Raw genomic sequence first — 26,829 nt, 5'->3', positions numbered from 1 at the left:
ATGGCAGCATATTTTGCATGCACTTCAGAAATCCTATGTAATGCAGCACAACAAAAAGTTCAAAGTATGCATATAAATGCGTATGATAAAATGGACATGCATATGTTTACATAAAATGTAGCAGACACATTTTACTCAGCCACGTGTTTCATTTATTATCAGTTTACAACATGTACACTTGGCAGAGTCAAATCAAAACTGGTGCTAAAATTCAAGTCAGTTCAGTGTCTTTCTGAAGAAGCTTTCAATTTAAATGAACTCTGCTAAACGTTGTGGTCCTGAAAACAACATTTGGATGAGGACATACATCCTACCATAAATCAAAACACATCTTTTGCACAAGCTTATATGAATCTGCCAAAACAAAGGCCTTACTCAAGTACTGCAAAAATGACTTCAGGTTCTCCTCATGCCTTTGCACGGAATCAGAAAGGATGAAGTAGCACAAGCTAGATCAAGTCTCTTGCTTTACACATAACGGCACTGAAGAAAGTAGCTTGATTTAGACATTTACACAGCCCTCAAAGAAATCACACATGGCTAAAACTCACAGATCGTTGCAGTCGGGGATGTGGGAAAAGACGCTCTCCAAATAGCGCTGGGAGGGATGAACATCATCCATTCGCATTCAAGAACAGGTCCTTTAACATTCACTTTTTCCGGTAACGGAAGAAAGAAATATATTCATATGTAGTAAACGTAAGTTTAACGGCTAAAGCACATTAAGTAAAAAAAATTACAACAAACAAAAAGATCAGGTTCAGAGAACGGTTCAGGAAGGGCCGGCGGCTTCTCCCAGGGTGTACCTCAGGTCTCGGTCCTGGGTGAACTGAGTTTCCGGAGCAGCGTTTGCGGGCGATGGGCTGTAAGAGGAAACCGTCGGTGGGGTGGTGCTCGGGGGAGAGGAGGGTCCCCGGCCGGGGCACAGGTCTGCAGCGGGACGTCTGCTCTCGGAAGCTTGCTGGGAGATGAGCTGGAGTAGGGTTGTCGCTACATCAGATGTAATGTCTTGAGTGTGTTTTGTAGACTTTGACCCTGTCGCCTCTGGATTTACTAATGCAGAATCTGCCAGGAAAAAGACAAAAACTTTAGATCAGTGACTTTCATACACGAGCTACAGCAAATATTACAACAATTAAACAATAGATAACATTACTACTGTAAACCCTAATAAGTCAAACTCAAATTTATATTCATTTTTCATAAACCAAGAAATAGGTAAAACCTCAGCTTTTTGTTTTCATACTACAAAAACATGTTGAAATATTGAATAAGCCAATTCACACAAATTAAGCAATAAACAACTAAAGCTTATTAGTACTATTACGCTGTTTATTTAATTTTTTATTGATTAACAAATAATGACTTTGACGCAGTTCAAATAAAAAATTTAATTAAATCTAAATAGAAAAATGCACAAATGAAAATATGAAACTACTTGATTATTCTTCACTTACAAACAAATTATCAGCTTTATTTTCTCTTGGCACATTTAATATAATTCTGTTAAATGTATAACGAACATTTAAATATATCTTTGAAAATATTTTAAATATTTATGGTATAAATTATAGAGTATAAACTTTTTCACTTTTCAGAAAATGATAATTTTAATTATTCAAAAGGTATATAATTAGTAAGAGTTATGTGACTGGTGAATAATATAATAAACAGTGAATAATAAAGACAGCCTAGTAATATGTTAAAAACAACAAATAGTTTGGGTTTTGCTAATGTAGCAATTGGCAGAAAAAAACAGTGAGGGGTCTAGGTTTATATAACTTGCGAGATTTATGTAACATTTCATTAATTGGAAAGCCAAGTCTAATACATGTATACAGGACGCATGATGTCTAAAATGTGTGTTTATAAAGAAATTAACGAATTGAAGTAATTTTTCTCTATTATTAAGACTTATTTATTCCTGGAGTAAAATCAAGTTCTGATTTGGATCAGAAAATAGTTCTCTTTCAATGACCTCTAGCTGAATCTCAGTTAAGATACTTAGTTAATACATGATGCACCAAAAGCAAGAGCCCATGTCTGCATGGCAAAAATGCTTTAAAAAACAGTTGGACTGTCCTTAAGCTAATAGAGAAGTCGACCTGAAATGAATCCATGCTTGATACTTGACCTATTATTCATCATTTAGCCAGTTCTGCAGGAGGTGTGGGATAAAACACCTCCACACTGCTTTAAAAAACTAAGGAAAAACATTTATACTGACCTACAGGGATTGGCATGTTTTTACACATTTAAAAGTACAAATGTAAATGTTGGATAATTAGATTTATTGCCAAATTATGCAATAAACTGCGTAAACATCTCTATACAGCAGCAACAATTATAATAGTAGCAGTAGTAATATTAATAATAATAAAAGATTTACAATAATAATGATTCAGGAATGGTGCAATATAATTTGCAGCGCTGCACTTAGTCTTTAATTTAAATTTACAAATTGCTTCTTTGTTTATCTTTGTGGATTTCTAAATGTATATTATTGATTAATTTTTTATAATATTGTTAGTAATTGTTTATGATATTTAACTGTTATTATTATTATAAACGAAGCAAAATCTTTTGATTTCGTTTTAATTGTAGAGTTGACTTCATATATATATATATGGAGGTGAAGGTTTTGTTTCTTTAAACATCCAAGCTTTTAATCTTAAAGATTAATACATTTATGATTTTAAGAAAAGTCTATTCAATGGGTTCAAAGGAAAAGGTTAAAACTATGGATCATAACATTAGATTCTCTAGATGAATGTAAAAAAATTAAAATGGTGTTTGTATTTATTTAAGCTTTTGCAGTAGTTTGTTTAAATGGTCTTACTATACAGTAAGCTATACCTAATTAGATGTGTTGCTTTTGCACTAGTGAACCTCACAAATCACATACATAGAACATATCTACAAGAGTCTGGAGACTTTCATCAATGCAACAAATTAATAGTGGGATCTAACACAAAACAAAACAAAAAGCCTTCTCCATTGAGGCAAATATTTATAAGTGTGAGGACAAAATATGCAGTATAGCTATCATTTATTTGACACTCGTCTCACAGTAAGGCTTTATTACAGTGTGCATACACAGACCCCAAAGACCATGTGACAAGAGGGCAGAGAGAGAAATGAAATCGACCACTGAGGAACAGAGTGAAAACAAAAGTGTGTGCGCTGGAACACAAATGAGCTGGAGGGTGTCAGTGGGCAGGACAAGGTCAGCCGATCTTAATTAGACTTCATTAAACTGGATTACACCAGCAAAAGCTATAGAGCATCTCTTAGATGAGAACCAGTATCACTTACAAATAAATGGATGCATCTTATAAAATGTCAAGATTGCTGTATAAAATTTACTATAGTGTTAATTAAAAAAAATCTAATTCTTATTACTGTAATGCAATATATTCATATTTCTGTAATGCAGGTAAAGTGTACAATAATGAAATGTATACCATTATAATTTTTTTATTCTTATGACTAATGCAAAATACACATATAGCATTTCATATTATATATATATATATATAGCATTCCAGTAACAAGGATACATTTTTTCATTACAATAATGGAAATGAAATGAAACGGCCTTAATTTTTATGTAAATAAGGCAAAAAAAAAAAATCTAATTTAATCATGGTACTACTACAAAAGCAAAATGAAGTTCAATGCCAAATGTGATCTCGCCATGTTCTTGACAGAATTTTAAGAATCACCCAACTATGCTAAACCAATTCAGTACGAAAGAAGTACATTATGCGTGTAAGACAGCGGTTGGAGATGTTCCCTAACTTACTCCAGTCAAGTGTTGTTTTCTGAGTGTACTAGAAGAGAGACACATGAATAAAGATGTGTCCAAAATGGCTCTTTATTAGGACCGTTTAATCTGGATTTAAAAGAGTAACGCAAACACTGTAACCATCTCTCAAGGACTTGCAGTGTGTGCCAATAGATGAAGAGCTGCCACGTCCTGTCTGTGAGCAGATTTCTGCTGGGCACCGACGCACTGTGGATATTGTCCCTATGAACATAAAAACTAAATACCGCAAGACTGTAAAACTCAGTGGAAGTTCACCAAATGCAGAAAATAAACATCTGGGTTTTCAAATAAACATTACAATTTATTTCTCTATTCGTTAGTCTGCAGTCTTTCAACCATTTAAACATTCCCCCCTCTGTAAGATTTTAAGAAAACAACAACAACAAAAAAAAAGAGTGACATCTCTGCAAGAAAAGCGTATGGTTTACTGATGTGGGTTGGTCTCACATTTCGAGCCTGTGGTGTACCCTGTTAAGCTGCGGCCAATCACAGCATTCGACAACACAGGCCCCGCCCCCCATAGACTTAACTAACACTTGCCCTCGCGATCGCCGCCCATGATGGAAGCGGAGCTGCCTCGCGCAGCGCCCTCATCTGGCTGGACTCCATTGCTCTGGTCTGCACGCTCTGCCCCCGGCGCAGGGGCTTTTATCAGCTGCTCCAACAGGAGCGTGAGCAGACCAGCCTGGTCTTCCTGTGAGATCTCTGCCGGCTGCGGGACGCTAGAGGACTGGATTAAGGTGGAGAGCTGACTAAGCAGTTCGAGCTGCTGCGCGGCGTCTGGTTCAGGGGTGGAGGGGGCGGCGGGCGTTCTGGACAGCACTGATGTGGAGGCTTCAGAGGACGAGCTGCGGAGAAACTCGGCCATCTGTGGGATTCTTAGATTGTCTGTTTGACCCTGCAGCAGGTTCAGCAGCACCGCCAGCTCGCTCTGGTTCAACTGCTCCGCTGCGGCTCCCAAACCTGTGCCCAGAAATGGTTATATTGGAGTGCCATTTATGGAAAATAGGATGTTTCTCACCTTTCCAGTTACATACTGCAGTATTCAAACACTTGGAATGCACATTTCTGAAACAGTGAGGAAGCTGGAGGGATATGATCACTCCAAGACACTGCGACAGGATACTGAACCTGTAACAATCAACCCTTTTCACATTTACAGACTTCACAGTTCAGTTGGGTGAACTTATATAGTGCTGACTGAAACTAGAACCAATACACTTTTGGTTTCCATTTGTTCAAGTAGTAAAAGAAAAAAAAATCCACGACAGTGGCTTTCAAAATATGAAAAGCCTAGATTGCTAGTTCTGTAATTTAATGCCATGGTAGTAAAACAAAGTGTACTGTTATAAATGCATGTAAATGTAAAAAGTAAAATGTACACAAACTTAATGTACACGAACTAGATTTACCATGCTAATAACTCCGCAATGTGTAATCACAGTTTTGAAAAAGGTTCCATGCACTTAAGGATTTTATTATTATTTTTTTAAGAGGAAAGCAGCAACAATATTCACCGCTAAAGTAAAAACGCAACCCATAAGCCATTATTCAGGCAATCATAACAGAGGTCATCTGTATAAACTCAATGGTAAAGTAACAAATTGTGAGGAAACTGATCACGTATATTCCATTGACTATTCTGGTTCAAGAAATATTGATTGACATAAGTGAACATTATGTACAAAAAAAGATGTTAAAAATGAAAAGTATAAAATAGCGAATTAAAATAAAAGTACACACTTGCATTTAAATAACTTAAATGATTAATTCTGATGCTAGACTTACTATTATAGAGATAACGTGGCAGGACTTAAACTTATGCAGCATTGCTAGAAGAAGGATTTCTAACTTGCATTCATCAGCACTTCATTATACATCCAGCCAGTTTAAAAAGGCTGAGCACCTCTATAAGGTCCAAAGCTCCACTCCATTTTTAGAAAACGCTTAATTTCTTTGTATGACCAGTTTAAACAAACAGTCACTCCGCCCTGCTTCACCTGTATGGTGTAGTTCCTCTACCTGCCTATGATTTTGAGGTTTCCTGTCAAGGTATGGCCCACCTTCCAGCTCACTGGCTGTGATGTTTGCCGGTGCGGGATGAGCAGATGAGGGCGGTGGAGGTGGTGGACTCGGCGGCGGGCGGCTGTTCTCTCCTCCTGAAGGTCCTGCGGGTTCCTTTCGGGGAACTTTGGCTACAGGGAAATCCTCGGCCACTCCGCTTTGCCTCTGCCGCCGCCGCTTCTTGCTCCAGAGCTCATGACAGTCCTGCCAATGAGGCAAACTAAAAAGAAAAGCCACATAATTACAAAAAATATTATGAATGCATATTTACTAGTATAAACTGCCATCTAATTAGCTAGTCGTTTATACAGAGTTAATCTTCATTATATTGAATAGCCTAACAACATCTGATTGCAGCTGCATTTAAGCACATTTCCACAAACGTAGACGATTTAAATCACATAAGATGTGTTTGTGTGTGCACTGACTCAGGTGGTGGCATCTTGTTGGGCTCCACGTCACACAGAAACTGGCTGGCGAGGGCCTGCTCAGCTGTGCAGCGTCTGGAGGGGTCCAGCGTCAACATGTGGTCCAGCAGGTCAAGAGCAGAGGTGGGCAGACTACACACAGACATTGGGATTATAAAGGAAGTACTGTGTAAAGAATATTGACTAAAACCATTAGATAGGACTCTACTAAAAAGACAGATACATTTATGCATTTGGCAGATGCTTTTATCCAAAGCGACTTATACTGCATTATTAATATTCAGCAGCATAACAATGGCAAAACAATTTTGTTGTTGTTTTATTTTGCAGTGCAAAAGTTTTTTTTAATCTATAAGTTTGCTCAAGAAAGATGCATTAACTATCAAAAGTGACAGTCAAAACATTTATAAATGTTACAAAAGATTTCCAAACATTCCAGGTTTCCATAAAAACATTCATCAGAACAACCATTTCAATATTGATAAGAAATGTTTCTTGAGCAGCAAATCGGTATATTAGAATGATTTCTGAAGATCATGTGACACTGAAGACCGGAGTGATGATAGCTGAAAATACAGCTTTGCATTAAAGTAATAAAACAAATTTTTTAATATATTCAAATAGAAAACAATATTTCACAATCTTATTTTACTGTATTTGTGATGAAAGAAATGCAGTCTCCAAGTGAGAGACTTCAACACAGATCAAAATCAGTCAGAGAATGATGGAAGAGTTACAAAACTCAGGTTGAACTTACAAAGCGAATTCCTCCCGTAAGCGTCGTCTGTACTGTTTCTTGGGTCTCATGGTATTAAAGTACGGCAGCTTTATTACATCTGGCCAAGCAGCAGGACACGGACTACCGCACAAACGACTGACCAAAACAAAACACCCAGCAGATGAAGTATAACAGCATTTCACAAAGCCCTTTCCCCTCCTTCAGCATCAGAGCAACACCACATGAGCATCCAGAGATGGGGAGAAACGTACCTGATCAGCTCAAGCTGTAGAAGCTCTTGGTTGGCCTGGAAAATTGGTTTCCTAGTGAAGAGTTCTCCCAATATACACCTTTCCACAACCACAAAAAAGAACACAACATTATTGCATGATCAGCATCTGGGGTGTAAATGTAGATGGGCAATGTCTTACCCGCAACTCCAGACATCGATAGCAGGTGAGTATCTCTCCTCTCCCAGTAGCAGCTCAGGAGGGCGGTACCACAGCGTGATCACCTTATTAGTGTACGGCCGACTGGGAATGACCATCAAGTGAGTGTTATACACCAAAGCTTTTCAATCTCAATCATATTTACTGTTCCTGAAATCACATGTAATCTACAGAAACCTTAAAGCTGAAGGGTGTCAATTTTTGTGCCCCACAGTTCGATCAAACTACAGAAAGAGTGATAAAGTTTAACATTTACTTACCTTTCCTCAGAATTATAAAGACGAGCCAAACCAAAATCGGCAAGTTTGATCTGACCACTGTAAAAAAGAAACAAATAATGCATAATATATTTAACACTATTTTGTGAACAGGGCCACATTTTATAATTTTATTGCAAGATGCAGGTATTTGCAAATATTGGGTAAATGTTAGTTCATAACATCACTGTAAAAAACGTATTGATACACTGCTTCAGCATTTATTTCAGAGAGCACAACGTTAGTTAAGAATGTAAAAGATTCAATGTGACTAATTGACACAAGACTATAAAAATATATGGTTTATCAGAGTTTTTATTTTATATTAAAATAAAGTATTTTTATAATGCAATGCCGTTATCACTGCTTAGAATACTATAAAATACATTGCATTCCTTCTAAGAAGCCACATCATCTCACAGAAGGATTTATTTCAACTGAAGTTATATAGTGAGTTTGGAGGAAAAATATGTTATTAAATGTGGTATTTTCAAGTGCTTTCAGATGGAGAAATATTTCATCTAAGATTGTTTTTGCTTGTCAGTGAACTATGGCTATGTGTAGAAAATGCTGCTCCATCTGAAAGCAGGTGATGATGATTTACTGCTGATTACAGAACCGCTTTTACTAACAAAATGCACATGACAATCACATTCGATTAATTGTGCTGCCCTACATCCTTGCCAAATAAAATAATTTCTTAAAATTGAACGTCAGTGTAGCTGAACACATCATGTAAATTGTACGACACTAACAAGAGACCAACTTCATGCAATATATGAAAACAAACTGGTACCTGTTATTTAACAGGATATTAGAGCACTTGATGTCTCGGTGCAGAAAGTTCTTCTTGTGACAATAATCTAATCCCTCCATCAGCTGACGCATGAAGCTCTGTACATGCTCATGGGAGAAAGACACCAGTCCTGATTCAAGCAGCCCCATCAGGTCATGGTCCATGTACTCAAACACCAGGTAAAATGCACCTAGTGCACAAAAATACACACAGGTTAATACACAGAAGTAGGCCCAGAAAATTAGTGCAGCACTTCAGGAGAAGTCTAAAACTGAGTGGGCCACAAATATTCCCCTAACTCCAAGAGAATGTATTCACCACTGAAAAATCCCATGTTAAATACAAAAAGAACATGCAAATCCATTTAAACAAACCTTTATCCTTTTTGAAGTCAAGTGCGTCTTGTTTGTCAGTGACGATTTCTTTCATGTTGACAACACTGCGATGGTTGAGTTGTCTCAGGATCTTGATCTCTCTGATAGCAGTGATGGGGAAACCCTCCTTTTCGTTATCCAATCTCACCTTCTTCAATGCCACCAGCTCTCCTTTAGACACCAAAACATAACAGAAGGCTGTCAACACATCTCTTCTCAAAAACATGGATGTTTGCAATGGGGAAAAAGAGTGGTGCAATTACTGAGAATAAGTACAACCTTTCTAATTAAGAGCAAATAATTCTGCATTTAAAGCAAAGAAAATAAACTAGCGTTTTGACGTTTTTTTGCATGCATTTAACTGACCAGAAGTAAAGACATTTAAAATGATTACTATTAAGGAACATGCTAACATTTCGGAGTGCATTAAAACATTTCCACACTAGTTTCCTTCCAGTGTAAACCGCACACCTGTGTCTTTGTCCTTTGCCTTGTACACCTGACCGTAGGTTCCTTCTCCAATGATGCCGATGATGTCAAACTTGTCCACACAGCGTTTGCCCCAGTCAGTTTGAGTCTGCTTCGTCTCTCCATATCTGGCACAGCAAATCCTGCACACATTTGACAGACACTTGAAAACCTCTGCCATTTTTCTTGTCACTTTCTCTCATTCTACTATTTTCCAGAAACTAATGAAGCATTTCGGCATCCCATGACTAAAGTAATAACCCTGTTAAAGACTTCTCTCTTAAAGGTTTTAAAATGAAATCTCTTTTTCTTCCGTTTTAAAATAAAATTGCTTTTTAATTCATTTCACAAAAACAAAAGCTCAAGACTTGAATAGCTCTGCTCACAACTATGAATAAAATATGGAAATAACGGTCACTGTACCTTCTGATCACACAGCCAAAAAAATAATGCTCTTCTTCAGTATTTTTGTCTTGTTTTCCAGTGCAAACGTCAAATTTACTAAAAAAATATTTTCAAACATTTGATGGGCACCACTGGCTTCCATAGTATTTTTCTACTACGGAAGTCAACGATGCCCATCAACTGTGCAGATACTAAAATTGTTCAAAATATCTTCTTTTGTGTTGAACATAAAGAAACTCACACAGGTTTGGAACAAGCGGGGGGTGAGTAAATGACAATTTCAATTCTGGAAGTGAACTTATCCTTTAACACATTCTGCTCCGATTTAATACCTTTGTAAGACCTAAATTTACCGAACGGCTAACTAAAACCCTGCGTGTTTTAAAACATTTTCAAAAGAGGGTATTTTAAAACGCTTTTTGACGAAATAAATGCATCTTTGGTGAGCATAGGAGACATGTAATCCTCCCAAACCCAATGTGTTGACCATTAGAGTATGTGAACGTTGATTTCACGCAGTCATCTTGAGAAATGCCCTGAATGCTGAAGCGGTGGCACTTACTTTGGTCTCTTCTTGAAGGTTGGCTGCAGAAGCAGAGGGGATTCTCGAGCGGGGGACTGTGGAGGGGAGGGGTCTCCTCCAGGAAGTACTGGAGGAAGGGGCAACTCACTGAGAAGACGTGTCCTGATTTCTTTTTCCTTTTCTTTTTCCCTCTCCCTGTCCCTGTCCTTTCGTGATGACTTCTGGGAAAGACTGCTCTTTTTTGGGCTGAAACCGAGAAAAAAATAAAATAAAATCCACAGTTAAGTATTCTTTCTATGGAGGTAAAGCTATTCTTAAATTTGTATTTTATTTTACTTTTTTTTCACACAGCTCTAGCTAAAAGTAACTGAGAATATGAGAAATGAACATGGAATAAAATGTGGAATAACATCAAGCAGTAAAAGTCTGAGTCATTTAGCCTCAACACTGCAACGTGTCATACAACAGACACATATATGATGTAAAACTGTATTTACAATTCATACAAGCATTAGAGATTTGAACAAATCTAGACGCCAATATACAGAGACATGGGAAATCGTGGAAAAGCCAAATTCACGGTGGTGCATTCTGCATGGATAAGCACTACTCACATTTTCTGGCTATTCAGTTACACATTGCACCACGTAAGGTTTTTGGCAGGGAATTTATATCAGTGAAAATTTACACTAAAAGAAATTAACGCCAAGTAGTTGCTATTTACACTAAGTATAAATAACAATACAACAGGGGTGTGCGATATGACCATTTTTGATCATGGATGATAAAAATGTCTCCACGATCTGTTTTTGAATGGCGCTACAGAGCACGTTCGATAAGCTGCAGTTCTGGCGCCTTCGTCATAAACTGTACAACACCACATGTATTCACAGCAGTGTTAACTCAGCAGTAGAGTTACTCTCTTATTATTTGCATGTGCTTTTAAATGTTTCATTCGCATGCTGGTCTGGTCTTCACTTTTTCTGAGTGCCCCATACACCCGAAGCGCATACTTAAGCCTGTCAAACAGCACCTGATTATTGAACCAAGTTATCTTTTGCGCTAATACTGTCAAAACACACAAGCTTTAAATGTAGTAGTTGGTTATGTTTAAAATGAAAATAAACAGTTGAGAGAAAAACATACATGTGCCTATATATTAGATGCGTGCAAGTCTTAAAGGGACAGTAGGCCTATTAAACATCCAGCCAACTGTCATTACTGTCAAGGGATAGATCACCTAGAAATTTCATTTCTGTCATTATTTATTCACTGTCACATTGTCCCAAACCTGTATTCATTTCTTTCTTGTGCTGAACACAATTTGATAGCAGCAAAAAATACTCTGGAAGTCACTGTGGACCAGCAAATGTGTTCCACAAAATAGCTTTTATGTTCAGAAGAAAGAAACTCAATCAGGTTTAAAATCACTTTTGAGTGAGTAAATGGTGGTATAAAAATAAAACACTAAGACAATTGACAGACAGCTGACAGAATTTTTTTTTGGGGTGAACTATTTAATGTTAACAAAACACAAAGAGAAAAATCACTCACTGCTCTTGACTGAAGCAATATAACAGTTGCTTTAGGAATTAGTTTATAAAGTGTTTTATTTTTATATTCGTTCATTCAGTTTCTTGAAAGCTCCTGCTAAATACACCTATTTTACCTAGAAAAAGCACTGTTTTATTTGTATGTGTAGTTGTAATGTTTATCTTTGTCATTCTTTTACCTTTGTTATGAAAATAAGAACAAAGATTATCTTCACCCTCTTGGGCTCAAATTCTTGCCATTCTTTTTGTTACCTTGAAAGTCTTTGTTTGTCTTTATAATAGGGAAATTAGATTGGCTGTAATGCTCAGAAATTTTGCAAAATAGTAAAACAAACATGGCAAAGAATTGTGATAAAATCATGATATCTAAAAAAAACAAACAAAAAAAGTCATTTTTCCCATATTGCTCACTCCTACGATGCAAACAATTTGCAGAAGCATAAACCACAACAAATAGCTTGTAGGTAAAAAAATAAATGCAAATGCGGTTACATTGAATTCACAAAAAATGTAAACAGAAGATGAAACTATGCACACTAGTAAATAGCATGCGTAATGCTGGGTGTAGCTTTTGTCAACAAAGCTATTTGCCTTTACTACAAACAGACATCTCCAGGAAAGAACAGCTTGTCCTCAGCTTACACTCTATACAGCCCAAACATCCCCACACACATCTAGGATAAATATGTAAATGGTCAGGTATATATACGATTTGATCATGTGACCAAGAGTGAACATGTACAAATGGAGACAATGAACAAGTTTAAGTGTACTTAAGCACTTACACTTAAGTATAGCTAAAGTGTACTTGGGTCACTGTACAGTGTTTAAAAAAAAAAAAAAACATGAATGTTGCTGCATTAGATAACCAGATATCAGAAGCAAGTGTCATTAATTAAGGTAGCTCAAACACACTAAGTAAAACACAGGAAGAAAATCTTAGAATAATATGATCAAATACATTTACACCATTGAAAAAGAACTAGGACCATTAATATTCTGTGCCATTAAAGCTGAAAAGCATGGCAAAATAGCACCAGATGTGTGATCAAAACAAGGTCTCAGGCCCAGAGATATATAAAGTACTAGAGACCCATACTTGAGTAAAAGTACAAGTGCTCTATCAAAAAAGTGACTTGAGTAGAAGTTGAAGTGCTCTTTAAGCACCACACTTAAGTAGAAGTACTAAAGTATTCAAAATTTTTTGTACTTAAGTATTGCAAGTAGTCTATTTTAAAATTTACTACTCAAGTACTGAAAGTAAAAGTAGAAGTATTGTGTTATGTAGCTATTAAAGAAAGTAGTCAAAAGTTTGAACATATTGTTTTTACTATTTCAAATGATTAACCTAAAGGACAATCACAATTCCTTTGACTGTAACTTCTTGTAAACAAAAAAACGGTTACTAGGGTTAGTTAGCCCAATTTGCAAAATGATGTCATTAATAACTTACCCTCATGTTGTTTCAAACCTGTAAGACATTTGAGGGTCATTTAGAATTTTTTGAAGCATCGAAAATACATTTTTGTCCAAAAATAGCAAAAACTACGACTTTATTCAGCATTGTCTTCTCTTCCGTGTCTGTTGTAAGACAGTTAAAAACAAAGCAGTTTGTGATATCTGGTTCGCGAACGAATCATTCGATGTAACCGGATCTTTTTGAAACAGTCCACCAAATCGAACTGAATCGTTTTAAACAGTTAGCGTCTCCAATACGCATTAATCCACAGATGAATTAAGTTGTTAACTTGTTTAATGTGTCTGACACTCCCTCTGAGTTAAAACAAACCAATATCCCGGAGTAATTCATTGACTCAAACAGTACACTGACTGAACTGATGTGAAGAGAGAACTGAAGATGAACACCGAGCCGAGCCAGATAATGACTCGTTCACGAGTCAAGAACAGTTTCCGTCAGACGCATCCGATTCGTGAACCGAGGAGCTGATGATACTGCGCATGTGTGATTTAGCGTGAAGCAAACCGACACACAGAGCGTCTGAACTGAACTGATTCTTTTGGTGATTGATTCTGAACTGATTCTGTGTTAATGTTATGAGCCCAGGTGCAGTCAACGCCAATGACGCCATTGCATCGAGCGCAAAAGAATCGGTGAACTGTTTTCTTCAACTGGTTTATTGAATCGAACTGTCAGAAAGAACTAACGTTACTGGTCATCCGAGAACCGATGCCACCGGTTCTCGACTCGTGAAGGAGTCATTATCTGGCTCGGCTCGGTGTTCATTTCTCTCTTCACAGCAGTTCAGTCAGCATGCGCAGTCTTCTTTATCACTTGTTTCGCTCAATGATGTGCCAGCTTCATCAAACCTGCCATCTACAGTTCTGGCAGTGGTTTGTAATGGAATGATTCGTAACATTATTATAATTGTAACAAGTAACGATGCAGCACATAAAAAAATATCGGAGTAAAAGTATTAAACTCAGCGAAAATATGCACCGAAGTAAAAGTGGAAGTAGGAGAAAAAAATAATACTCTAGTAAAGTACAGATACCACCTTTTAGTTCTTAAGTACAGTAGTGAAGTAGTTCTACTTCGTTACTATACATCTCTGCTCAGGCCCAAAACAAACTGAATGCAAGAATGTGAATGCAAACACATCAGGCTAAGCCAAGCTTAATTTTTTGCATCACTGCATTTCGAAATATCAGACAACAAAGTGCAACACAAGTACACTTTCCATTTAGATCAACTAAGGTCAGTTTGAAGTAGGGCTGCACAATTAATAAAATTTCTAATGCCGATTACAATTATGGATGCTTAAATTACATAATCGTTCATAGAGGCAATTCATCATTTAAAGTCCACTTATGTTATTCTAATTTTAGATTTAGTATAACATTGTAATACCATTCATATTTTTACTTTATAATTTAAAGAAAGAATAAATCTGCTGTATTGGTGACATATGAGGCTAAATGCTATAGAAAAGCACTAAAACTTTTTCCGTTTTGAGATTGTTTTTTATATTGAATTACGGCATGAAGTTGTATCAAACAATGGTATAAATGTAAATTGTTATAATCGTAATTAATAATAATCACAATTACAAAGAAATAATCGACAATTATGATTTTTGTCATAATCATGCAGCCATAGTTTGAAGAGAATGAGCAATTTGCTTAAGGTTGTAATTAAATGCTTTTCTGACTTATTCTAGTATTATTTATAGACTTTAAATTTAATATTTTGCATTTAGCTTTTTCATTGTGGCTTTTTTATATTTTCCCTTCAGATTTTTTATTGAAAATTTTTTTTTAAGGTTTTTTATTTGTATATAACATATCAAATTTATTAAAATCAGTCCATTTATTTATTTCTACTATATGGATATAATTTATTTTTTATTTCAGTTTTAGTTTTTATTGCCAGTTTAATACTTTAACTTATTAGTTGCCAATGCATTTCTAATTTTCATTTATGCTTTCTTTATTGCAACATGAAAATATTACAAATATGTTTTTACAAGTTTTTTTGTCAGTTAATAAAAATAACCCTTAATAAAAATTAAATAAGGGTTTCAACCGCTGAAAATGCTGAAATATTTAAAGAGCCAGTAAGATGAAGTTTCTAAGCTTCCTATCACTGTTTATAAGTCCTGTACATTAGGTTTAAATCCATCCAAGGTTAAAAAACATTGTCATTTTGTCAAAATATCATTTTAAAATTACCTCAATTCTCAGAGTTCCCAAATGGTTCACGCGAAGCTGTTCAAAAGATTCAGTTTCCTTAAACCCCACCTTTCGGTAGCATACTGTGTTCTGATTGGTCAACTAACATAGTCAGGTTTGATTGATTGTTCCGCACACACCTCCACGGTAAACTATGCGTTATCCTCTGTTTGGGGTGAATTATGTCTTATTCCTCTCATCGCGAAGCAAACAGTAAAATAAAAAAAACTTGAACAGTCTCGCTGCTTTTTCTTTTGTGTGGGTGTATTCAAGCCGCGCGCTTCAGTTTGAATCTGAATAGTGCGTTCAGAGCGAGGGCGTGGTCACATTTCATATAATGAAGGGAGACGTGAAAAACAGACATCGGGTTGTTTTCATATGGATTACTTTAACACAGAATATCTGTTTTCGGCAGCACTTGTTTAGTTTTAAAGTAGACATGTCAAGCTTTCTATAGATATCTCATGTCTCTTCGTTGAGTATTCACGGAGTTACACTTCATTTTAATGACGTGTTTGTACATGACGATCAGCGCAGACAGGCTGCAGACAGCACACATACTGATAAGACGCTTGGGAGAAAACAGACACATAACTTCATAATCATACTTCGCGTTGTGATTCGGAGATGCTTGTTGGTCCAAATAAAGTTGGTAATGAACCCTCTTTTATGGCCAAACGCTTTGAAAATCCTGCCTTGTACTCACCGAGATTAGAAAAGTTGGTGAAATGTTGTGAAATGTTGTGAACACAACAAAAGGGATTTGTTGTACTGCTCTGGTATTGTGGTAAGAGTTAATTTTAGCCATTGGTTCTTCTGATTTTCATTCTTTGGCAGTGAAAATAAAACAAACTGGCCTTTACAATTAAAAACACACTGTCTCCTTGACATGATGCTCTCACACTAAACAGAGCGTCTGTGTTGGGGGGTGGGTCAGGTCAGTGTTCCGTTTCTCCCAAGACGGTAGGCGGAGATTATTATGCAAAGTGTTCCTAGTGACGTACATAGAGATGAGCAAAAGATTTGAAATCTATGACGACTCGTTTCAGCGATTCAGAGTCGACTCCTTACTTTAGAAGCCAATAACTTTATAAATCGTGTACTTTTTGTTTTAATTACTTTGCACATTGTTTACACTGATGGACAGCTACATCATACACTGTAATACAGGTAATTTTTGATTTCCCATCTGTGTGGCTCTTTAAAATGCATGCACTGATAAAATCAATCACAATAAGATCTATAAAATGCATTTAGAAAAAAGGTAGGATGTCTTTTCTTTTAATGCCAACTTTAAAAAGCAAGTTTATTTGTATCACCCTTGAGCACTGAAGTTTATCCCCAGAGCAATGCAAGAGCAGGATCTGCATTTGCAATACATCGGGCCAAATATATGAGGTCTGTGTTCACATACTTGTGTAAAGAACGCTTCTCTATGAAGTGTCTCTGATCAAGACTCACCTGTCTCTGCAGTCTCCCAGAAGAAGTGGCGGCAGGGGAAGAGGTGGAAGTGTGGAAGTCTTAATCGTGTGTGCGGGACTTTGTGTAGATCTTTGTTTGGGGCTTTTCGTGCGAGAGGAAACAGGTGTAAGAGGTGCTGAGGGTGGAGGAGCAGGCGGAGGGCTGTTTAGAGGTAGAGGTGGAGGGGATGAGAGAGGAAGAGGAGGAGGAGGAGAGTTTGCAGGGAGAGGCGGAGGAGATGAGAGAGGCAGTGGAGGTGGACTGGATAACGGGAGAGGTGGTAGAGGAACCGCAGCAGGTTCCTCCGCAGGATCAGTGTTTGGAGGTGGTGAGGGCGGTCTTTGAGGCTCAGGGGGCGGGGCTGTGTCTAGAGGTGGTGCCTCAATGATTTTCACCGGCGCATTTGTGACGTTGGACGCGTTGGGGCGGAGGGAGGGGGAGTTTTTGGCGGCAGCCGCCTGACGTTCCTTCTTTCTTCGTGTCAGTTCGGCCCCCAGGCTTGAGGTGATCGGCAAGCGTGAAGATGAAGGGGAGCGGCTGCCTGGTCGACTGCTGTGGGAGGAGCCTCCACTGGCTCCTGTGGAATACAAAGAGTGTTTCTTAGTGCGAGAACGGGAAGAGGAGCGGCGAGAGGAGGAGTAGTGAGGAGACCGGCTCCGGGAACGCAGAGAAGGCCTGGGGAGGGGAAACAAAAAATAGAAAGGTTTTTAAATCAGTTATCCTTAAAGACATAATGAAACTTAAGCAGCATCAGATCATCACCTTTTCTTACATATTGTGATTTTCTTACATATCATGCATTTGGGTGTAATGGATTATGGAAAAAGAAAAAAAGAAAAACAGAGTGAGATTTGCGATTTTGATATGTTGGTTTTGCATTGATGAATTTGATCTTGCAACAGCGGGGTTTTAAGTGCCGTTTACGTTACACTTCATTCTATTACGGAAGAGCACAACGTAAGCTCGTGTAAAGACGTTTCACATTCCGCTGTCTTCCAAAGGTCACGTTCGGTGAACTCTAACCTGTATATTTATATTACGTGAAGCTGTGTGACGAACAGAAGACTGATACATCACAGCGTGACCTTGTAATTTAATTCAAAGACCATAAATTTAAGACTGCGGCAGTGTTGCATGAAAGTCGAGAAGATTTTCTGTTTCTACATTTGGATTCGTTATCTTTGTTTTTCAAAAATGCTGCAGCGTGTGAGGTCATCTTAAGACCACTGCAGTGTCTGAAGTTATTCTGCATGCTCAAAGTCTAATGTGACCATTGATTTAAGGAGTCTAAACAACTGGAGAAGACCTGCATACATCAACAGAGAGAAGTCTGTCACTTTCACCAAAAGGTCCAGTTCTGACATTTAGAAAACAGAAGTGGTGAATTTTTATTTATTATATTTCTTCAGGTTAACTGTGAACAATGTAACTCTTTGAACAACAAAAAAACAAAAATGTTTGAGTATCTAAACATGCTGGGGTTGTTCATGTGTGGGCAGTCAAATGCATCCAAAAACAATTTTTTTTCAGTCCTTAAAATGTAAAGCTTTATATATCCTATAGTACACAATGCACAGAATCTGTTATGACAGTACAAGGTGTGTGCTGGTAATCAGCAAATTAATGCCTTCGAGGGGTAACCCAACTAAACAGAAACCTGTAACACAGGAATTATGGCATTGGCATGTAGACGTCAATGCAAGATCTCAGTTGTTGTGAATAGTGATGATGAGCAACAGCATGTTTTCCAAAGCAAATATGCAAATGTAAATGCCATAAGGCTGACTGTCTAATGCACTTTTCAAACAGACTTTTGTTCAAATAAAATCCATTAGGACTGAACATTAGGGATGCACCGGTTGACTGGCCATAAATCGGCCATTTTTCCGGAAGTAAATGTCAGTTTTGTATAGGATGATTATTTTTATCTTACCTTAAAATAATAGCCTTAAAATCAGCTTAAAATCATTCATCCAATTTTTTTAATTGGATGAATGAAACACTTTGCATCTTTGTTTTATTCCCACCAACATTATTTGAATTTTACATAGGAATAATTTATTTATTTATTTACTGGTAAAGACCTTTTTTTAAAAAAAAAAACAAATTAAAAAACTTAAATACTGAACGCTGATTAAGAAACCTCTAAATGAATATGTGTTGATTGTGTTGTTTCAGTTATTGCCTTTAATTTCACATGGTTACAGTTAATCTTTTCATTTAAGGCCAGTTCTATAGTTTCAACCCAATTGAAAAACAAAATCTAAATGCTGATGTCTGTACCATCTCTGTTTGTATTGAATGTAGGCTACTAACTGTGCACTTACAACAACTGTGTAATTTCAGATGGTTACGGTTATTGTTTTCAATAGGTAAAAGCCAGTTTGGTCTATTAAATTCCAAATAAGCAACTTGTTTATGCAAACTTTCGGTTGCACTTTATTTTACAGTATGTGTACTAACATGTACTTATAGTGTACTTACAGTGTATTTATCTAAGAAAGTTCTGGTAATACAAGGTAACTACATGGGGTAAGGTTAGGTTTAGGGGTAGGTTCAGGGTTAGTACCTTGTAATTACATAGTTATTGAAATTACTATAATAAGTACATAGTATGTACATGAGAAACAGGAATTGGTATCGGCCATGAAAAATCATGATCGTGCATCCCTATTGAATATCATGCTATAAATATTAAACCCTTTACTTTTAACGGATAAAACAGTAATTACATAAACCTCTGCTTATAAATTCACAGTTGATAGCTTATCAATACTGCAATTTAAAGCATTATCAATGAATTATTAGTATGCTGATAACAAGCAGGTCCAAACTTTTGTTTCTTACACAGGTAAAAACACATTAATCTTCTACAATAAATATTTATTGTTATATTGTGACAAAAAAAAAAGTTGTTTCAATAAAGCATAAAATTTGTGCAATGCTTAAAACGATAATTTGATAATGTAAGCGGTCTATAATGACTTAACTAACTTAAGCCTATTACTTGAAACAATATGATGTGCATAAAGTTACTGAACACTTTTATAATCTGGACACCGAGGTGCCATTGAAAGGAGATTCATTTTATTGCTTTTGTAGTTTTGGCAAACAAATACTAGATTTTTTGCCTACATTTAGCGGATGCATGAAATTTAGCTTTCAAAATCCTTCTCTCTTATGAAATAAGCATCACTGGGCAGTGTCAGGGAGTTACTAGATACATATAACTAAATGACGTAATTGAATTAATGTAATCCGTAACAGTAACCAGGAAAAAATATATAATTAAATTAGATTTACTTAAGAAAATGTTAACGATTACAAAGGAGGTTATATTTTGTCCCACATAAAAATACAATTTCTTTCTTTCATAAATTCATATTTTAGACTACTCTAAATTAAAATATGAGACACCAATGTTTCCCAAGTTTAGGACGCATGCTTATTATTCAACTGGTTTATTTCCTATTATGTATGTACTTGCTTTAATTTCAGGATTAATTTGATTTATTTATTTCTTCTCCAGAGCATTTTTAGCTGCCAGTGTTTCCGGTCACAGATATGCAAAGATTTAATTTCAAAAACAGTATCATAGCTATTAAACAGTTTCTGGTTATGGCTTTAAATCTGTATTCAACCTCAGAATGATCTCAAAGTAAAAAGAGGTGCTAAAGTAAAAATTAAAAATTAAATTAAATAGTTATAATCTATATAATCTAGATATATTATAATCAAAGTGCTGAAGGATTTCGAAAGTTACAGTAACCAGTGTGTACAGTAAGGTTAACCCTGCCTGGTTTACGTGTTTGAAAATTATTAATACCGGTAGTTGAAAAGATTAGTAAATCAAATGTAATCAGTTACACTGATAAGGTAATTAAAATACATTTTCGACATTTCCAATGCAATATAACGTGTCCAGAAACCTCTGGAGTGACTAAATGATGCACATGGCCTGTCTGATCAGGGTGTGTTGGCGTGCTTTCTCACCTGGACACTGGACTGGTGCTGGATGAGCGTCGGTTACCGTAAGGACTGCCAGGTGAGTGTTTTCTGCTCGCATACGGACTTCCATCCTTCTCGGGGCTTGAGGACCTCCTCCTCCGATAAGGGCTCTCGGACCGCTGTCTGCTCCGCCTGGGAGGCTCCCTGTACGGACTGCGCTTGGACGAGTAGCAGCTGTTCTCGAGCTCCGCAGCGGAAGGACTGTCCGCTCCGCTTCTCCTGGACGGACCCTTCCCTTTAGGGCTCGACTTGTGGCTCTTGACGGGCTTCCGATGGCTGCGGTCCTCCTCATATTCCTCGCTCCTCCGCTTGTCTTTGCGAGATTTTGACGAGCGGCCACTTTCCTTACTGATGGAGGAGGAGGCGGAGGAGGCGCTGCTGACAGCGGACTGCACCGCGCCCGATGAGAGAGAGTCGCCGGGCCTTTTGCTCCCTGACTCACCTGAGCGACTGGATGTGGATGCAAGGCACTCAGCTGAACTAGACGTCTCCTTCGCCTTCCTGCGAGTGTCTTTGCTCGCTCTGTCCCGGTCTTTACTGCCCTTCCTGACGCCACTCTCTGCCCCCTCCGCGGACTCCCTGACCCGATGCGGGTCTTTGGGTTTCTTCCGGGAGCGCTTGTGTTTATGAGTCTTGTTCTCTTTCGCAGTCCCCGTCCGCGCTTCACCGTAGTCCTGCCGCTCTACGCGTTCAGCGTCCCTGCTGTCCGCCGGTTTCCCGGTGGCGGGGGAGTCCAGGAACGTGTCCGAGTCCGAGCTGATGTCGTCGTACTCCACCAGAGGCTTGATGGCGCCCACTGCTGGAGGCGCGGCGGGAGCGCACGCGGAGCCGCTTTCGGCCTCGTGTTTGGATTTATTTCGTTTGTGCTTGAAAGAAGTGGACGAGCTCGCCGTCTTGGTGGGATGCCTACCGGAGCCCGTGTGCACAGACTGGCCTTCCCCGCCGCCGCCCGCCTGCTGCTGTTGATGGTAGAGCGATTCAGCCTTCCTCTTGGTCCCATGCAGGCGGTCTGATCCAGGCATACCTCTGTCCTCCGGAGATGCGGACCTAAGTGGTCAAGACAGCACATGAACAGCACAAACCGCTCAGTGTTGGGTAAAAGTGTGAAATCTTTCCAGACGGGAGACTCGGAGTGAAGCAAAACAAAGATGCGCGAGCTGTTTGACGCGCAGAGGTTATCCACGAGTCATCCCCGCTCCCGTGTCTTCTCCGAATCGCGTCGAAAAATATCCAAGAGTATAAAGCCAAAACCAAAAAATTATTTTGTAACGTTGTTGTCCTTCACTATGGCATCACTGGTGGTTTCCAGGGTGCCTCGAGCAGCGCATTGCGCTCGCGCCTCTCGGCTAGCTTTAGCTAAGCTAGCGTCCCTCGAAAAGACAAAAAGAAAGCAGAAAAATAAAGGCTGTCCTTGTTTTAGATTGTTTATCCTTGTTCGATATCAAAGCCTAAACAGGCGTTTGACTCTCCTCGCACACGGTTTCTGAGCTTTGAAGCGGTTAAACTCGCTGTGTAGGGATATTGTCCCACATAACTGAAAATAAAACTTGACCCGCTTGCTTCTTGTTCACATATTCGCTTTAATGTTCAGTGTAAACTCTCTGTAGTTTCACATTCATCGCAAATGATCACATATTTATGTGTTGAAATTGATTCCAGTTCACTTGAGCGGCTCTGGAAAGCAACCAGACCTAGAAACTGGGCGATGTTCGTGGATATAAACCCCTCCACGGCCCTGAATTCAGAGAGAATTCACTTCATCCATTGCAGCCGAAATTATGCGCAACCTCTTCTGCGCATGCGCGGGTGTAGCCCCTCCCACGGAAAGGGAAATACCACAGCTGTTCGCTCGGTTTCCTCCTGGATAACGCATTTTCACAGAAATACTTTAATGTGTTGTATGAAAGTAGTAAAGAAAACTGGAAACAAATAAAGTTATTAAATCGCTGCTTGCTCGTTGCTTCTTTAGAACAAGCTCGCTGTCAATCTTAATGGTAACTAGGCGACAGCCAATCAAAAGCAAGCAAGTTTATCCCGCCTTCAGTCGCGCTTCACTTTTTAATTTCTTATTGAAATGTGTGTGTATATATATATATATATATATATATATATATATATATATATATATATATATATATATATATATATATATATATATATATAAAGACCTTTAAAAACATTATACAACTGTATTCGATTTTTTTATGTAATGATTATTCAATAATTGTTATAATATATAAAACAAAAGACGAGTTAATCACCGACTTTATTTTATTGTATCAGATGTAACGTTACAGACTCTTCTTTAGCGTGCTGAACGTTAGTTGCATAATTTCTGAGCAAACCTGTGATCACAACATGAAGCCTTTAAATGTTAATGCCAATTTTACACGACTCGTCACTTATAAACACAGAGAATGCGTCCTTTAAATTACATTAACAATATGATGAATTTCCATGAATCGTAGAACAACAGTGGCCCGAAAAAAGTTCTGCATTAATAAATGCATTATGCAAACATTATAGTTGTCTTAGTCTTATGCAACAACAAAATTTAATACTGTATAATTTCACCTTCGTAAGCATGTATGCCGGGTTTGCAGTTGATTAATTTTAATGTAGATATCCGTGTATTTTCCAGTCTGTTGTATTTTCAAATGTTGACGTCGCGCGGAGATGACGTCAGATTGTGTTCCCCACTGGCCGCTCGACCGCACGTCAACGTCGCCGCCATATTGGAGCGGGCAACTCTCATAACTCTCACATCAGGAAAGAAGAAAATCTTACCTGACTAATCGACAGATTGGACACCTACAAACCGTCACACGATAATAAAAACAGATCTCGGGGTGTTATCTTTCAGAGGTAAAACTCAGCTGTTCTTTCTCGATGTTTTTTGGTCATTTTTAACATTATGTTGCCAGTGTCAGACTATTAATAAATAGCTAGCGATATCGCTAACGTAGTTAGCAGTGAAAGCTGAGACTTCATAAGAATTCAAAGTTTAAATGAATTCTTATTACGTTTTAACTTATACTGCCGTTTATATAATAAACTAAATGGTGTTATGAGCACAATATACAGAGTGAGCCCTTTGACTGTCTAGATTAATGATGGAGCTAAATCTTCTCTCTTTAATTTCACTACCGTTACTTTTTTACGAAGATGAAGTGGTAACACTTTAGAATACTAGTCCTTTAGTTAATGTTCGTTAATTCATTAACGAACATGAACAAACAATGAACAATACATTTACTAATGTATTTATTAATCTTTGTTCATGTTAGTTAATGAAAATACAGTTTTTCATCGTTAGCACAACTTTTGATTTAAATAATGCATTAGTAAATGTTGAAATGAACATCAACTAAGATTAATAAATGCTGTAGAAGGATTGTTCTTGCTTAGATCATTTTAACTAAAGTAGTTAACTAATATTAACTAATGGACCGTTATTCAAAAGTGTTACCGATTAAGTTTATCATTACTTGATAAGGATTTCATTGCTTTTCATAAATCTGTGAACTTATTTTATGTATTCTTTTTTTCTTCCCTTTTAGTCATTTGCAAACAGGACAAGGACAGCCTTAAGGAAAGCTGAGGAAACCTGTTCTCAGAGACAAGACTATACCTCCCTAGACTAGTGTTGTGTTTGTACTAAACACAGAGCAGCCCTGAATGAATCGACAGAATGACCCAGCTCATATTCTAAAGCGATTAAAAAACTGCCAAAGGTGAAAACTATTGTTTTTCTTAGCCGCTGACAGATATTTGTTCTTGTTTTAAACATGAACTCATTTATATTTCAGTTAATGCTTCTCGATGTAAGGATGTTCAGATATTTGAGCTGGAAAACAAGAGGAAGAGCATCATTCTCTGTGGTGAAGAAGAACACCATGACCTTCATCAAATTAAAATCTCTCGTGTTTGTGTCTGAGTCGAACTGTGACAGGTAAAAGAAAAGAGTAAAAAAGAAACCCTGGACAATCTTCCTAAAACATACGTCTGCAGGAACCTTGATGATTATAAATATGCTTTATCTTTATCACAGTATAATTTAATCAAGCCTCGTGTTTTCAACTCCATATTTATACTGAAAATAAAAGTAGCTGTGATCTTATTCTAGTTAACAGCTCTGAAATTGAGTGACAGCTGATTGGTTGATTCACAAATGTCTTCACACACAAACTGCTTTATATTCAAGATATGATATCAAGATTCATATTTAGATTAACACTCATATAACTGTATTGTCTGTGTGAGAGGAATCAAGCAATCAAATCCTGCGATCGTTTACTCTTCCTCAGCCTGAAAAAGTTTTTTTTTTTTCTTCTGCTGAACACTAAAGATGTTTTTTTGAGAACAAACAGTTGACGGCACCCATTGACTTCTATGCTACAGGAAGAAATACTATGGAAGTGAATGGGTACCATCAACCGTTTGGTGTTTAAAGCATCATCTTTTTAGCATTCAGCAGAAGACAGAAACTCGTACAAAAAAATATATAATTTCTACATTTTATTTTAAAAAATAAATATGTAAAATAAGAACACACAGTTAAACTTTTATTCCTAACTAGTAATTCCCAAAGCAACCAACTATGTGTCATTGTTGTTAACTAAGACTGAAACTACTAAAAACAGTTTTCTGTAATTGACATAAAGCTAAAATAATGATATAGATAAATCGTGTAAGCTACTACTAAGTATTGTAGAAACTTAATTTTCTGTAAAGTTACTTTGCAATGATTTGTAAAGTAAAAATTACTGAAATTAAAGTAGTAACTTTTTACAAAAAAAGTTGAAATGCTAAAATTATTAAAACTGATATAAACATAAAGGCAAAAAAAAAAAAAAAACTAATTCCTAAACATCAGACTGCAACCATGAGGCTAAAAGCTATGCTATGTGTCACTCTGAGTAAGTGCTGTAACAGTTTATAAAGACATTGATGTTGTTTGGACGCCAGAACCGTCTGTCTGTGTGTGTGTGTGTGTGTCCACCTGGATGTTCCCGTGTTTGGCTCCTGGGATGATCTGAATCCTCTCATAATAAATGATTATAAATCTTATAAACTTTTTGTTGATCTTTTTGTTGTTTTTGTTGTGTTGTTTTTTATCCTTTTATCCTATATATTTTATGTAAGTCGCTTTGGATAAAAGCGTCTGCTAAATGAATAAATGTAAATGTAAACTTATCAAATTATAGCTTTGTTTCCTTACATGAATATCGAAATATTCAACTCAAATAAACACTTGTATGGTGCAGTATTAGAATTAGAATTTAATTTGGGGTCCTGAACTCCGAAGCCCCGATCAAATGATTCGCGAAGTGCGGAGTCCTGATCTTAATCAAATGTTTTGCAAACTCGCTCCGAAGCCCCAATCAAATGATTCGAGGAACGCGCTTCGGAGTCCCGTCCCGACCTGAATCAAATGTTTTGCAAACTCCGAATCCCCGATCAAATGATTCGAGAAACGCACCTTGGAGTCCCAATCTGAATCAAATGTTTTGCAAACTCCGAGCCCCGATCAAATGATTCGAGAAAGGCACATCGGAGTCCCAATCTGAATCAAATGTTTTGCAAACTCCGAGCCCCGATCAAATGTTTCGCGAAACGCGATTCGGAGTCCCGATCTTAATCAAATGTTTTGTGCCTTCCAGGTTTGCGTGGAAAAGTTGTGGAGACGTTAAATCACGCGTCAAAACGGGATGTTTGTATTGCAGAGCAGTAAATGTCAAGATGGTGACTTATATTAAAAACAATAACTTATATTAAAAGCTTAACGGCAACTATAGATATTAAT

The 26,829-nt window shown here is 37.4% G+C and overlaps 1 protein-coding gene and 1 long non-coding RNA gene across 3 annotated transcripts; one reads left to right on the top strand and one right to left on the bottom strand.

Moving 5' to 3' along the window:
* Positions 1-129: 129 nt before the first annotated feature.
* LOC113119729 (cyclin-dependent kinase 12-like) lies at positions 130-22,977 on the bottom strand. 2 transcript variants are annotated; one of them, XM_026289355.1, is made up of 15 exons: positions 21,009-22,977; positions 17,016-17,690; positions 10,351-10,557; positions 9,387-9,526; positions 8,916-9,086; positions 8,542-8,731; positions 7,749-7,805; positions 7,471-7,572; positions 7,312-7,389; positions 7,079-7,195; positions 6,322-6,453; positions 5,893-6,113; positions 4,370-4,792; positions 807-1,065; positions 130-653 (listed from the first exon to the last, which is right to left on the bottom strand). In XM_026289355.1, the coding sequence occupies exons 1-15, from the start codon at positions 22,043-22,045 to the stop codon at positions 644-646; spliced, it is 3,819 nt and encodes a 1,272-aa protein (XP_026145140.1). In that variant the 5' UTR covers positions 22,046-22,977; the 3' UTR covers positions 130-643. The 2 variants fall into 2 exon arrangements, with proteins under 2 accessions (XP_026145140.1, XP_026145139.1); XM_026289354.1 differs by having other exon boundaries at positions 130-1,065; positions 21,009-22,976.
* Positions 22,978-23,274: 297 nt separating this feature from the next.
* On the top strand, positions 23,275-25,141 carry LOC113119789 (uncharacterized). Its single transcript, XR_003294516.1, has 3 exons — positions 23,275-23,888; positions 24,584-24,757; positions 24,833-25,141. It is a non-coding gene; the product is annotated as an uncharacterized LOC113119789 (long non-coding RNA).
* The last annotated feature ends 1,688 nt before the right edge of the window (positions 25,142-26,829 follow it).

The sequence above is a fragment of the Carassius auratus genome, chromosome 19 (assembly GCF_003368295.1).
Source record: "Carassius auratus strain Wakin chromosome 19, ASM336829v1, whole genome shotgun sequence".
NCBI lineage: Eukaryota > Metazoa > Chordata > Actinopteri > Cypriniformes > Cyprinidae > Carassius > Carassius auratus.
The sequence above is the reverse complement of the archived record's forward strand: the minus strand, read 5'-3'. Positions and strand labels throughout refer to the sequence as shown.